The 15,275-nt window shown below is 39.6% G+C and overlaps 1 protein-coding gene across 1 annotated transcript in view; it reads right to left on the bottom strand.

The window, feature by feature from the left end:
• Positions 1 to 1,965: 1,965 nt before the first annotated feature.
• The window catches only part of LOC121376972 (exostosin-1b-like), a 148,998-nt gene continuing 135,688 nt past the window's right edge, over positions 1,966 to 15,275 (bottom strand). The window contains exon 9 of the mRNA XM_041504785.1: positions 1,966 to 2,635. Coding sequence (XP_041360719.1) covers positions 2,272 to 2,635 — 364 coding nt within the window. The 3' untranslated portion in view covers positions 1,966 to 2,271. The remainder of the gene's footprint in view (positions 2,636 to 15,275) is intronic.

A 15,275-nucleotide genomic window follows, 5' to 3' on the forward strand; every position in this document is an offset into this window, starting at 1 on the left:
GAAAATAATCGGATCAGAAATAAATAACTTGTAGTATATTCTATAGTATGGGACGGACTACAAATCAGAATGAATTTAGTCTTATTAAAAAAACAATAACTATTTTTGTCTTGTACAAGAAAATACTACTTCTATATGCAATTTAGAAAACAACTGGCTTAGAAATAAATAACTTGTAGCATATTCCATAGTATGGAATGGACTATAAATTGGAATGACTTTAGTCTTATACATTCAGATTTTGTTTGTAGAGCCGACAAATTGCATGTGACAAGTTGGTGCGACTAATCGCATAATGAGAATTCCCCATGACGAACATTTTGTTTTAGCTGCTAATTATTAAAAAATATTACAACAAATACTTGGATTATTTAACCATTGAGATTTGGGTAGCGATCTCTGAAACTTATGGTTTTGGCTACAGTCAATCATTTTGCTCTTACTATCGACACGTTCCCTTATTTCTCTCCACCAGTACGTAATGAGGTTGCTACATCATCCGGTAACATCACATGTAAGTTAAGTACAGGCATGTACGGTAGGTAGAGAGATGATTCAATATATTCAACACTTTTACAAGAAAACAATATACACAAGGGACCTAGGTTATTTACCAATCGATGTTTAATCTGCAGTTATCAATATGACAACTGCTACACCCGATCCACATTTCTATAAAAGTAAAGTAAATTGAGTAACCATTTCGAGATTTGTACTCATAAAGCTCATTTTGCGCTAAACCAGTCAGAGCCAACTCTGGCACTCACCAAATTCGCCAATTTGCAAATTTTTGAAAAACGGCTGGTGAATTTTATTTTAATTTGGGGGAAAACAAATTCATGTAATAACTGACATTTAAAAAAAAAAAAAAGTTGATTTCTGCAATTTATCAAGCTTAATACACAATTTAGTGAAATATTTTAATTTGGTTAAAAAAAATTCATGTAATAATTGACATTTGTTTTAGAAAATGACTGTTGATTTCTGCAATTTTTCAAGTTTAATACACAATTTAGCGAACTATTTTTCTTACCAAGAGCTAGCCCTGCACATACAGACATCCCATTATTGTTTTTACATAGAAAAGAACGCACACATTACCCAAGGTACAAATGTAGAAATTAAAACAGAAAATCAATGTTTAAATATCTACGTTGAAAGAAGGGGAAATAATAAAATATAACATGTAATAATACAAACCTTTACTTTAAAGACTTAAAAACATGGAATCAACTCTTCATACGTGTAATACACTAAACGATCTAGCACTTAGTTCTACATGCAGGAATAAATTGTGACCTTGAGACGGTAGCCCTTTTCTCTCCTGTTTTTGTCGACAGGCGGTGAGGAAACGGGAGTTATAAAATTATAAAAAAGTATACCCGGTACATGTGAAAGTGTTGAAAATACTGAATGATCTGTAAGTATTTTTGCATGAAGATATAAACGATGTATACATTTATATTACGTGTGTATATAGTATATAAATGATCGAAGAGTCTTAAAAGAGAGAGCACAACTCCGATATCAACCATTCAGAATTCATTTGTTCTTCTACAGCACACACACACACACACACACACACACAGGCTCAAAACACAGGCTCAAAACACAGCACCTTGACAACCTACAAATTAAATACTTCAAAACAGTCCATCACCAATAGTAACATCTTTTATTTTCATTTTTAGTTTTCAATTTGTCTAGTGAACAATTGGTTTATCATTAATAACAGATTATAAAGAAAATAGGATGTCACAGAGAAGTTTTATTCTAAAACAGTAGTATTCATTTTAAAAAAAATAGCAACCAGTCGTTAAAAAATGGCAGTTACCAAATTAACAATTAACATGTACACATCTTTTAAAATTATTTAAAATTTCATTCTGATTTATGAATTACCTGTATATGAAGATTAAAAATGTACGAGATTTCTTGATATTTCAACATCCATTTGAAATTAGCAAAATTATATGAAAATTATTTTGAAAACAATAAATTATATGAAATTGACTTTTCAAACAATTATATGAAATTGACTTTTCAAACAATAAATCAACTATTTTTGACATATTCAGCAATTTTAACTCTTCCACCCCTTAATTCTATATCCTTATTAAACCGAAGGTACACAGATGGCAGGGGTGAGAGGGTTAAAAAGAACTGTTTTGAGATATTTAACGGCAAGTATAACCAAGGTACTGTGATCAAAAAAGAAAAACCACCAGGCAAATCACATGAAAAGAAACTTTGGCTAAAATATGCCGAGAATCATACAAGTTCGATCTGGCGATATTTCTTCCTCATGTTTGATACAGGATCTTTGAACAGCAGTGGATCCATCCGAACTTTGGAACGTACCAGAGGCATGCTCCCGAACACCTTAGCGAATGTGTCCACGCAGATCTCCCGTTGTGCGAAGTGAAATTGGTCTAACCACGTCGAGGCCTTACTGGCGTTTGTACCGCCCACTAGCATGCCTTTGTACTGTTTTCTTTGGGTGACTTTGATTGGTGGAAGCTTGGTCACATGACTGACTAGAAAGTTCATAAGGATGTCCTCGCAGTTGGATGACTGGTCCACAGTCTTTACCAGAACACTTGCCAGGAAATTGGTGTATAAAAAGTTGTAGTATCTAAAAAATAAAAAAATAAAATAAAGCAATGATTCAGAAATGTAAAATTATTGTTCTAACATGCAGCTGTATTATTAACTTATCCATATTTTACAAACACTATTATTCTTAATTAAAACTTTAAAAACAACTGACTTACTCTATAACATGTCTGTCTCGTTCCTGCCAGTGTACCACGACTGGTATATTAAAGGCTGTGGTATGTGCTATCCTGTCTGTGGGATGGTGTGTATAAAAGATCCCTTGCTACTAATGAAAAAATGCAGTGTGTTTCCTCTCTAAGAGACCGGCCTCAGTGGCGTCGTGGTTAGGCTATCGGTCTACAGGCTGGTAGGTACTGGGTTCGGATCCCAGTTGAGGCATGGTGTTTTTATTCCAGATACCGACTCCAAACTCTGAGTGAGTGCTCCGCAAGGCTCAATGGGTAGGTGTAAAACCACTTGCACCAACCAGTGATCCATAACTGGTTCAACAAAGACCATGGTTTGTGCTATCCTGCCTGTGGGAAGCGCAAATAAAAGATCCCTTGCTGCTAATCGGAAAGAGTAGCCCATGTAGCGGCGACAGCGGGTTTCCTCTCAAAATCTGTGTGGTTCTTAACCATATGTCTGACGCCATATAACCGTAATTAAAATGTGTTGAGTGCGTCGTTAAATAAAACATTTCTCTTTCTTTTTCCTCTCTAAGACTATGTGTAAGAATTACCCAATGTTTGATATCCAATAGCCAAGGATTAATAAATCAATGTGCTCTAGTGGTGTCATTAAACAAAACAAACTATAACTATTACATGACTAATATATGAGTATATTGCTAGAAAAGGGGCGGGACGTAGCCCAGTGGTAAAGCGTTCGCTTGATGCACGGTCGGTCTAAGATCGATCCCCGTCGGTGGACCCATTGGGTTATTTCTTGTTCCAGCCAGTGCTCCACAACAGGTGTAACAAAGGCCGAGGCATGTACTATCCTGTTGGGTAGGTGCATATAAAAGATCCCTTGCTGCTAATTGAAAACAATAGCCCATGAAGTGGCGACAGCGGGTTTCCTCTCTCAATATCTGTGTGGTCCTTAACTATATGTCTGACGCCATATAACTGTAAATTAAATGTGTTGAGTGTGTCATTAAATAAAACATTTCCTTTCTTTTTCTTTTATTGCCAGAAAATTTGTTAATTGACTACAGATATTTTTGGTTCTGCTAAAAGTTAAAACCAACATATGAAAATTAAATATTCCATGAGTAATATGGATCAGACCATAGATTAGTATTGCACTCAAAAGTCTAATCCTAATTAAACCTACTGTGTGGGCTATTGTGTGCTTGTGAAAATTCCTCCGTCAAAGAAATAATGGAAAAAAATTGCCCATAAAAATATATAATTACCACAATCTGTCACGTCACTCCTTAATACTAGTAGCCAATTTAGCCAATTTACCCAAGGTCTGTCAATCATTGCACCACTTAATCATATAAAACCACACTACTTGGCAGTAATTACTCTAAATCATACACATTATGTTAGCATATACTGTACCAATAACAATAAGCTCAGATTAAAAGCCGCATATTAAAGGGACATTCCCGAGTTTTCTGCAATTTTTAAGATGTTATTAACTAACAGACTTTTTAACGACTATAATTACATATAACATATATTTTTCTGATATAAAATATTAGTGGCTGTATATTAAACGTGTTTCTGATCGTTCTAGTATTTGTACTAGGTTAAATTTCATTTTATTTCCTAAAACATTTTTTTTTCGTACATACAAAATTATTTGAAGACAAAATCCAGTTTGGGCTTCTTACAAATATTAAGACGACCAGAAACACATTGAATATACAGATATTGATATTCTAAACAAGAAAATATATTTAATATGTAAGTTTAATCGTAAAAATATTGTATTAGTCGGAAACATCTTACAATGCAGCAAACTCGGGAATGTCCCTTTAAACAACCCACAAAAACATGGGAAGTGCAGTCGTCCAATAACAGATAAGATATTTTTTATTTCATGTCTCCTTTAATACAGTTTAGTTTGGTTACTCAGCTTTTGACTGAAAGGAATATTCTTTTAATAACACATTTTAAACTTTAGCTCTTTTATCTATAATGAATAATGTTAAAACTTAAGATTGAAACATATTATTGAGTTTTAAACACATACTAACTCAAATAAAAATTTTACTTAAAATTTTGTCATAAATAAAAAATTCTTAACTCTTATTAAAAGGACATTCCTGAGTTTACTGCATTGTAAGATGTTTCCGACTAATAAAATATTTCTATGATTTAACTTACATATTAAATACATTTTCTTGTTTAGAATATAAGCGTTTTTGGTCGTGTTAATAAAGAAATAAAATGAAATTTAACCTGGTACAAATATTAGAATGATCAGAAACATGTTTAATATACAGCCATTAATATGTTATGCAGAAAAATATATTTGATATGTAATTACAATCGTTAAAAAGTCTCTGTTAGTCGATAACATCTTAAAAATTGCAGCAAACTCCATCATATGCGGTCATATGGGATAGACAAAGTACACCCGAGGTGATGGAAATTTCTACCCAGGACAAGGCTTGCCGAGTCTAAGGGTAGAAATTTCCACCATGAGGGTGTACTTTGTCTATCCCACATGACCACTTATGGTGGAGTTTTTTTCACCCATCCATTCGATAAATAAACCTTTAGTTTACACAAACAAACAAAGATGGCTGAAAAAGTAACTTTTTTTTATTTGACCGTTTTATCATAAACAAACTACACTATCATATTTGCCGCGTCTGTTTCATGTGTTAAATAAAATTTAACACAACAATTAACTAGATAGCTGTTATAATGAAGGTTTTAATAACAAAATATCGATCTAAAATTAACTTGCATTAATTACGATGTCATATATTACTAACGATGTCATACTCCCTATGTTAACCTATGTTAAAACGCAATGACGCCACAGCCCATGCAAGACAGATTTATTCTGTATGGGCTCAGTGAAATAGCCCTGGGAGCAAAATTCTGGACTAGTGGAAGGGATTCGGGGAGTGCTAACGGTCCACTGGTTAGGGGGCGCAATACTTGCCTTGCCCCAGGCGCTGGCAACCCATGCTACGCCACTGTGTGGGCTGACGTCTTGGAATGGGGTCTCTCTTGCATAGGTAGGGATGGGGGAAAAAATGCTATAACAGCCAAGGTATGCAACTTCAGTTGCATTGTTAGCGAAGTAGTAATGGGTAATGCAGTATACAGAGACTAAAAGGTAGAACTATGAATGCTTTAACTTGGCCGTTCCAGCAGTTTTATTTACACTGAATTGTGGTTTTTTAAAAATTATTTGACTTAATTTGGGTTTAAAACGTAATGATATATTTTGATATGAATTTTAACTTTATTCATTACAGAGTTACAGGCCAATTCATTGGTTGCCTTTTGAAACAAACATATGTTGAATGGATCCAACGTGGTGGTTCGATCCTGCGATGCGAGCACTCAATTGACTGAGCTAAATTCCACCCCTAAGTTTAACAATTTCCAATAACTTTATTCACTACCAGTCATAATTACCACATGTTTGACATCCAATAGCCGATGATTAATTAATCAATGTGCTCTAGTGGTTTCGTTAAACAAAACAATTTTTTTTTTCATTATTTACTACTCCCCACGATGCCATCAAATGTTATGTAGTTATAGAATACAGTATAATAGTCCAAGCTTGTGAGAATGGCTCTAGAACAAATATGGCCATTACAATATGTCTGACATTTAATAGCTATCTGTCTGTGCAGGTAGGTGATGATTAAACAAACACTCATTTCCCATTGGTGTTTGTTTAGAATCACATAACCTGAGGTAAGCTAGTCACAGGAGACCCCACAATGAGGTACCATGCCAAGAAGTGACCCAAATGCAAGCCAAATGCCTGTGAAATAAAGGTCAGAAAACCGAGGACTGGAATAGCATCTGAATGAGTAAAACAATGACAAACATGCTTTCTGTTTACTGCCACCCAGAACCAGCTATGACCACCACACAAAACATGTCAAGACATCAACAGTCCATTGTGTAGCATGGTGCAACCTCTATAACAGTCCACTGTGTAGCATGGTGCAACCTCTGTAACAGTCCACTGTGTAGCATGGTGCAACTCCCACAACAACAGTCCATTGTATAGCATGGCACAACCTCTATAACAGTACATTGTGTAGCGTGGTGCAACCTCTATAACAGTACATTGTGTAGCATGGCGCAACCTCTGTAACAGTCCATTGTGTAGCGTGGCACAACCTCTATAACAGTACATTGTGTAGCGTGGTGCAACCTCTATAACAGTACATTGTGTAGCGTGGTGCAACCTCTATAACAGTCCATAGTGTAGCATGGTGCAACCTCTATAACAGTCCATAGTGTAGCATGGTGCAACCTCTATAACAGTCCATTGTGTAGCATGGTGCAACCTCTATAACAGTCCATAGTGTAGCATGGTGCAACCTCTGTAACAGTCCATAGTGTAGCATGGTGCAACCTCTATAACAGTCCATAGTGTAGCATGGTGCAACCTCTATAACAGTCCATTGTGTAGCATGGTGCAACCTCTATAACAGTCCATTGTGTAGCGTGGTGCAACCTCTATAACAGTCCATAGTGTAGCGTGGTGCAACCTCTATAACAGTCCATAGTGTAGCGTGGTGCAACCTCTATAACAGTCCATTGTGTAGCATGGTGCAACCTCTATAACAGTCCATAGTGTAGCATGGTGCAACCTCTATAACAGTCCATAGTGTAGCATGGTGCAACCTCTATAACAGTCCATTGTGTAGCATGGTGCAACCTCTATAACAGTCCATAGTGTAGCATGGTGCAACCTCTGTAACAGTCCATAGTGTAGCATGGTGCAACCTCTATAACAGTCCATAGTGTAGCATGGTGCAACCTCTATAAGTCCATTGTGTAGCATGGTGCAACCTCTATAACAGTCCATTGTGTAGCGTGGTGCAACCTCTATAACAGTCCATAGTGTAGCATTGTGCAACCTCTAGAACAGTCCATTGTATAGCATGGTGCAACCTCTATAACAGTCCATTGTATAGCATGGTGCAACCTCTATAACAGTCCATTGTGTAGCATGGTGCAACCTCTATAACAGTCCATAGTGTAGCATGGTGCAACCTCTGTAACAGTCCATAGTGTAGCATGGTGCAACCTCTATAACAGTCCATTGTGTAGCATGGTGCAACCTCTATAACAGTCCATAGTGTAGCATTGTGCAACCTCTAGAACAGTCCATTGTATAGCATGGTGCAACCTCTATAACAGTCCATTGTATAGCATGGTGCAACCTCTATAACAGTCCATAGTGTAGCATGGTGCAACCTCTATAACAGTCCATAGTGTAACGTGGTGCAACCTCTATAACAGTCCATAGTGTAGCGTGGTGCAACCTCTATAACAGTCCATTGTGTAGCATGGTGCAACCTCTATAACAGTCCATAGTGTAGCATGGTGCAACCTCTATAACAGTCCATAGTGTAGCATGGTGCAACCTCTATAACAGTCCATTGTGTAGCATGGTGCAACCTCTATAACAGTCCATAGTGTAGCATGGTGCAACCTCTGTAACAGTCCATAGTGTAGCATGGTGCAACCTCTATAACAGTCCATAGTGTAGCATGGTGCAACCTCTATAAGTCCATTGTGTAGCATGGTGCAACCTCTATAACAGTCCATTGTGTAGCGTGGTGCAACCTCTATAACAGTCCATAGTGTAGCATTGTGCAACCTCTAGAACAGTCCATTGTATAGCATGGTGCAACCTCTATAACAGTCCATTGTATAGCATGGTGCAACCTCTATAACAGTCCATTGTATAGCATGGTGCAACCTCTATAACAGTCCATAGTGTAGCATGGTGCAACCTCTGTAACAGTCCATAGTGTAGCATGGTGCAACCTCTATAACAGTCCATAGTGTAGCATGGTGCAACCTCTAGAACAGTCCATTGTGTAGCGTGGCGCAACCTCTGTAACAGTCCATTGTGTAGCGTGGCGCAACCTCTGTAACAGTCCATTGTGTAGCGTGGCGCAACCTCTGTAACAGTCCATTGTGTAGCGTGGCGCAACCTCTGTAACAGTCCATTGTGTAGCGTGGTGCAACCTCTGTAACAGTCCATTGTGTAACGTGGTGCAACCTCTGTAACAGTCCATTGTGTAGCGTGGTGCAACCTCTGTAACAGTCCATTGTGTAGCGTGGCGCAACCTCTATAACAGTCCATTGCATAGCATTGTGCAACCTCTACAACAACATTCCATTGTGTAGCGTGGTGCAACCTCTGTAACAGTCCATAGTGTAGCATGGTGCAACCTCTACAACAACATTCCATTGTGTAGCGTGGTGCAACCTCTGTAACAGTCCATAGTGTAGCATGGTGCAACCTCTATAACAGTCCATAGTGTAGCATGGTGCAACCTCTATAAGTCCATTGTGTAGCATGGTGCAACCTCTATAACAGTCCATTGTGTAGCGTGGTGCAACCTCTATAACAGTCCATAGTGTAGCATTGTGCAACCTCTAGAACAGTCCATTGTATAGCATGGTGCAACCTCTATAACAGTCCATTGTATAGCATGGTGCAACCTCTATAACAGTCCATTGTATAGCATGGTGCAACCTCTATAACAGTCCATAGTGTAGCATGGTGCAACCTCTATAACAGTCCATAGTGTAGCATGGTGCAACCTCTAGAACAGTCCATTGTGTAGCGTGGCGCAACCTCTGTAACAGTCCATTGTGTAGCGTGGCGCAACCTCTGTAACAGTCCATTGTGTAGCGTGGCGCAACCTCTGTAACAGTCCATTGTGTAGCGTGGCGCAACCTCTGTAACAGTCCATTGTGTAGCGTGGCGCAACCTCTGTAACAGTCCATTGTGTAGCGTGGTGCAACCTCTGTAACAGTCCATTGTGTAGCGTGGCGCAACCTCTATAACAGTCCATAGTGTAGCATGGTGCAACCTCTATAAGTCCATTGTGTAGCATTGTGCAACCTCTAGAACAGTCCATTGTATAGCATGGTGCAACCTCTATAACAGTCCATTGTATAGCATGGTGCAACCTCTATAACAGTCCATTGTATAGCATGGTGCAACCTCTATAACAGTCCATAGTGTAGCATGGTGCAACCTCTGTAACAGTCCATAGTGTAGCATGGTGCAACCTCTATAACAGTCCATAGTGTAGCATGGTGCAACCTCTAGAACAGTCCATTGTGTAGCGTGGCGCAACCTCTGTAACAGTCCATTGTGTAGCGTGGCGCAACCTCTGTAACAGTCCATTGTGTAGCGTGGCGCAACCTCTGTAACAGTCCATTGTGTAGCGTGGCGCAACCTCTGTAACAGTCCATTGTGTAGCGTGGTGCAACCTCTGTAACAGTCCATTGTGTAACGTGGTGCAACCTCTGTAACAGTCCATTGTGTAGCGTGGTGCAACCTCTGTAACAGTCCATTGTGTAGCGTGGCGCAACCTCTATAACAGTCCATTGCATAGCATTGTGCAACCTCTACAACAACATTCCATTGTGTAGCGTGGTGCAACCTCTGTAACAGTCCATAGTGTAGCATGGTGCAACCTCTACAACAACATTCCATTGTGTAGCGTGGTGCAACCTCTGTAACAGTCCATAGTGTAGCATGGTGCAACCTCTATAACAGTCCATAGTGTAGCATGGTGCAACCTCTATAAGTCCATTGTGTAGCATGGTGCAACCTCTATAACAGTCCATTGTGTAGCGTGGTGCAACCTCTATAACAGTCCATAGTGTAGCATTGTGCAACCTCTAGAACAGTCCATTGTATAGCATGGTGCAACCTCTATAACAGTCCATTGTATAGCATGGTGCAACCTCTATAACAGTCCATTGTATAGCATGGTGCAACCTCTATAACAGTCCATAGTGTAGCATGGTGCAACCTCTGTAACAGTCCATAGTGTAGCATGGTGCAACCTCTATAACAGTCCATAGTGTAGCATGGTGCAACCTCTAGAACAGTCCATTGTGTAGCGTGGCGCAACCTCTGTAACAGTCCATTGTGTAGCGTGGCGCAACCTCTGTAACAGTCCATTGTGTAGCGTGGCGCAACCTCTGTAACAGTCCATTGTGTAGCGTGGCGCAACCTCTGTAACAGTCCATTGTGTAGCGTGGCGCAACCTCTGTAACAGTCCATTGTGTAGCGTGGTGCAACCTCTGTAACAGTCCATTGTGTAGCGTGGCGCAACCTCTATAACAGTCCATTGCATAGCATTGTGCAACCTCTACAACAACAGTCCATTGTGTAGTGTGGTGCAACCTCTGTAACAGTCCATTGTGTAACGTGGTGCAACCTCTGTAACAGTCCATTGTGTAGCGTAGTGCAACCTCTGTAACAGTCCATTGTGTAGCGTGGCGCAACCTCTGTAACAGTCCATTGTGTAGCGTGGCGCAACCTCTGTAACAGTCCATTGTGTAGCGTGGCGCAACCTCTATAACAGTCCATTGCATAGCATTGTGCAACCTCTACAACAACATTCCATTGTGTAGCATGGTGCAACAGTCCCATTACCTAATGATATAACCTCAACACAAACATTCCATTGCCCAATAATGTAACTTCTAAATCAACACGCTATTGTTAATGACATAACCTCCACAGCAACATTCCACTGCATGGCATAGTTCAACTTCTACACCAACATTCAATTGCTTAATGATACAACATTTACAGCAAAATTCCACTGCCTAATGATGTAACTTCTACATTATACCATTACTCAATGATATAACCTCCACAGCCACATTCCATTGCATGGCATAGTTCAACCTCTACACTAACATTTCATTGCCTAATGATGTAACTTCTACATCAATATACCATTACTTAACCATATAACCTCCACAGCCACATTCCATTGCATGGCATAGTTCAACCTCTACACTAACATTCCATTGCCTAATGATGCAAGCTCTATTGCAAATTTCTATTGGTTGGCATGGTGGAACATTTATTACATACTGATGCAATCTCTACAACAGCATTCCATTGTGTGGCATAATATAACCTCTACAACAGCATTCCATGTTGTGATATGGTGCAAACTCTACAACAGCATTCCATGTTGTGATATGGTGCAACCTTTACATCAACATTCCCATGTTGTGGCATGGTGCAACCTCTACACCAACATTCCATGTTGTGGCATGGTGCAACCTCTACACCAACATTCCATGTTGTGGCATGGTGCAACCTCTACACCAACATTCCATGTTGCGGCATGGTGCAACCTCTACACCAACATTCCATGTTGCGGCATGGTGCAACCTCTACACCAACATTCCATGTTGCGGCATGGTGCAACCTCTACACCAACAATCCATGTTGCGGCATGGTGCAACCTCTACACCAACATTCCATGTTGCGGCATGGTGCAACCTCTACACCAACAATCCATGTTGCGGCATGGTGCAACCTCTACACCAACATTCCATGTTGCGGCATGGTGCAACCTCTACACCAACATTCCATGTTGCGGCATGGTGCAACCTCTACACCAACAATCCATGTTGCGGCATGGTGCAACCTCTACACCAACATTCCATGTTGCGGCATGGTGCAACCTCTACATCAACATTCCATTGTGTGGCATGGTGCAACCTCTACATCAACATTCCATTGTGTGGCATGGTGCAACCTCTACATCAACATTCCATTGCCAAATAATGTAATCTCTACAGCAACATTCCACTGCTTAATGATGTGATATCATGCTGCCACTTCTACACCAACATTCCATTGCATGGCATGGAATAAATTCTAAGACTACTTGTATATATCAAAATTAGAAAATTACCAAATGGTTGACATCCAATAGATTAATAAATCAATGTGCTCTAGTGGTATTGTTAAACAAAATAAACTTTAACTTTCACATTAAAAATAGAGATCTTTCATATATATATGCCTCTTTCAAACGGACATGTTCCAATATGTATGCAAAGCAGCTGTACATTCCCACTTGGGGCATCCAATAGTCGACAATTAATAAATCAATGTGCTCTAGTGGTATCGTTAAACAAAACAAACTTTCACATTAAAAATAGAGATCTTTCATATATATATGCCTCTTTCAAACGGACATGTTCCAATATGTATGCAAAGCAGCTGTACATTCCCACTTGGGGCATCCAATAGTCGACAATTAATAAATCAATGTGCTCTAGTGGTATTGTTAAACAAAACAAACTTTAACATTAAAAATAGAGATCTTTCATATATATATATATGCCACTTTCAAACGGACATGTTCCAATGTGTATGGAAAGCAGCTGTACATTCCCCCTTGGGTCACAAGGTGTGCTGTCCAGAACAATAGGCCGTCTGCTAAGTAAATGTTTTTCTTATGTGGGTTCGCTTTGTGTTGGAGCGACTCCAAACCACAAATCTGCTGCCGTAACTAGCTTTCTACTTCACCGATTGGCTACTTTGTAACGGAAACATTCGATCTCCACAGCCCGCTGGAAAATATTACGAGATAATTTTTCTTCGGTTTCATTCACATAATCCTTACAGGTTGTCACTTCTGCGAGAGAGAGAGAGAGAGAGAGAGAGAGAGAGAGAGAGAGAGAGAGAGAGAGAGAGAGAGAGAGAGAGAGAGAGAGAGAGAGAGACGGAGACGGAGGCACTGATGGGGTGTGCGACATGTCATCATATGTTTTCTTATGTCACTATTGGGCTATATGATAAATAGGACACATTGTAACAACACTTTATTTTTATACCAGCTTTATTGGTTTATCGGTTAAGCCACTGGCTATAAGGCTGGTAGGATCTGGGTTCATACCCCGGGACGGGCTCCCAATCAGAATGAGTTTTACCAAGTCAGTGGGTAACCATAAGGCCATTACACAGACTTCTCTCATTAAGAACTAACCACTAACTTGCTGTCCTGAATATGGTCCTGAATATAGCTGAGGTATGTGCCTAAGACAGTGTCACTGAACCCTAATTGAATACATGCACAACATTGGCATAGGAAATATATTTTCAGATATTTTGCTTTATATTTGCTTTATAATAGTGTAAAAGTGTGTAAATATAAAAGTGTTCCCCCCTCCCCAGCCCCCCCCCCCCCCTTTTGGCACCTTCCTATGCCACTGCACAAAAATAGGTAAAAGGAAATGACGAAAATTACATTATGGATTTCCCAATACACAGGATAGTATATACCTGTACCAATACCGTTGATATGTCAGTTGTAGAGCATCGATTTTGACAAAAACACTGCATGTACCAAACACTTTTTTTTTTTTCATGTAACACTCTGGAATTTTATAGAGCTCTATGACCCAGTTCTGTCATTCTATTTGTGGTATTCCAGGTCAGTCAGAATCTGTCTGTTATTAGGTTCACCTGGTGAAAGAGCAGGTAACTCTTGACACACAAACCACATGCGTTAGATGCATTTCGTTTACAGTAATATTAGACACGATGTCTACAACACAAAGGGAAAACCCAACTCCTAAAAGACGTTTGGCACATGGAAATGGCTGGGACATAAGAAGATTAAATTATGGTGTGGTAATGGTGACTTTAAACCCGAGTCGACCACAATAAAAGGCTGTCAACAGACAATAACTAAACACACATGGTGGGTTAAAACAAGGAATACTTCTCCACTGCCGCCAATTGTTCTCGTATTTGCATTGCGACCTTTGAGGTCAGACACTCACCGTGGAGCCGGAACAAAGAGAAACAAGGTGTTTTAGTTGATGGATCTTCAATTATGGCGGGAGCACCAAGGCCATCTAGTATTTTCAAATCAAAGAAGTGTAAATTGAAACTTTCATAAGCTCTAAAAGATTTCAAGCTGGCCCAATTATATAATACTTTACCACCTAGACTGGCTATTTAACTGTTTTAAGTCACCTAGCCCACACATATACTATGGCTACAGCACAAAGTTTGCTTCTAAAAAAAGAGTAATCAAAGAAGAAGGAAATGGTTTATTTAACGACGCACTCAACACATTTTATTTACGGTTATATGGCATCAGACGTATGGTTAAGGACCACACAGATATTGAGGGAGGAAACCCGCTTTCGCCACTTCATGGGCTACGCTTTTCAATTAGCAGCAAGGGATCTTTTATATGCTCCATCCCACACAGGATAGCACATACCACGGCCTTTGATATACTAGTCGTGGTGCACTGGCGGGAACGAGAAATAGCCCAATGGGCTCACCGACGGGGATCGATCCCACACCGACCGTACATCAGGCGAGCGCTGTACCACTGGGCTACGTGCCGCCCACCCCAGCGCAAAAAGACATGCAAGGATGATGTGAAGTTGTTTAAGAGAGTTTAAGAGAGCTCTGTGAAATAGACCCCAGGTATACTAAGGAAACTTCCGTTGGCATTTATCAGGGTTATCTCACTGATCATCCGGGATAAATGGCAGCATATTTAATCAACACTGAATATTGTCTCCCTTACCTAAGTTATTTTATCATTATTTAAATCAATCATTGTTTTGTAATTACAGCGATCGTTTCCTTTGCCTGTTAGATGACAACAATGATGTTATTACTAGGATTATCTCCCT

This window comes from Gigantopelta aegis, chromosome 7 (assembly GCF_016097555.1).
Source record: "Gigantopelta aegis isolate Gae_Host chromosome 7, Gae_host_genome, whole genome shotgun sequence".
NCBI classification, from domain to species: Eukaryota; Metazoa; Mollusca; class Gastropoda; order Neomphalida; family Peltospiridae; genus Gigantopelta; species Gigantopelta aegis.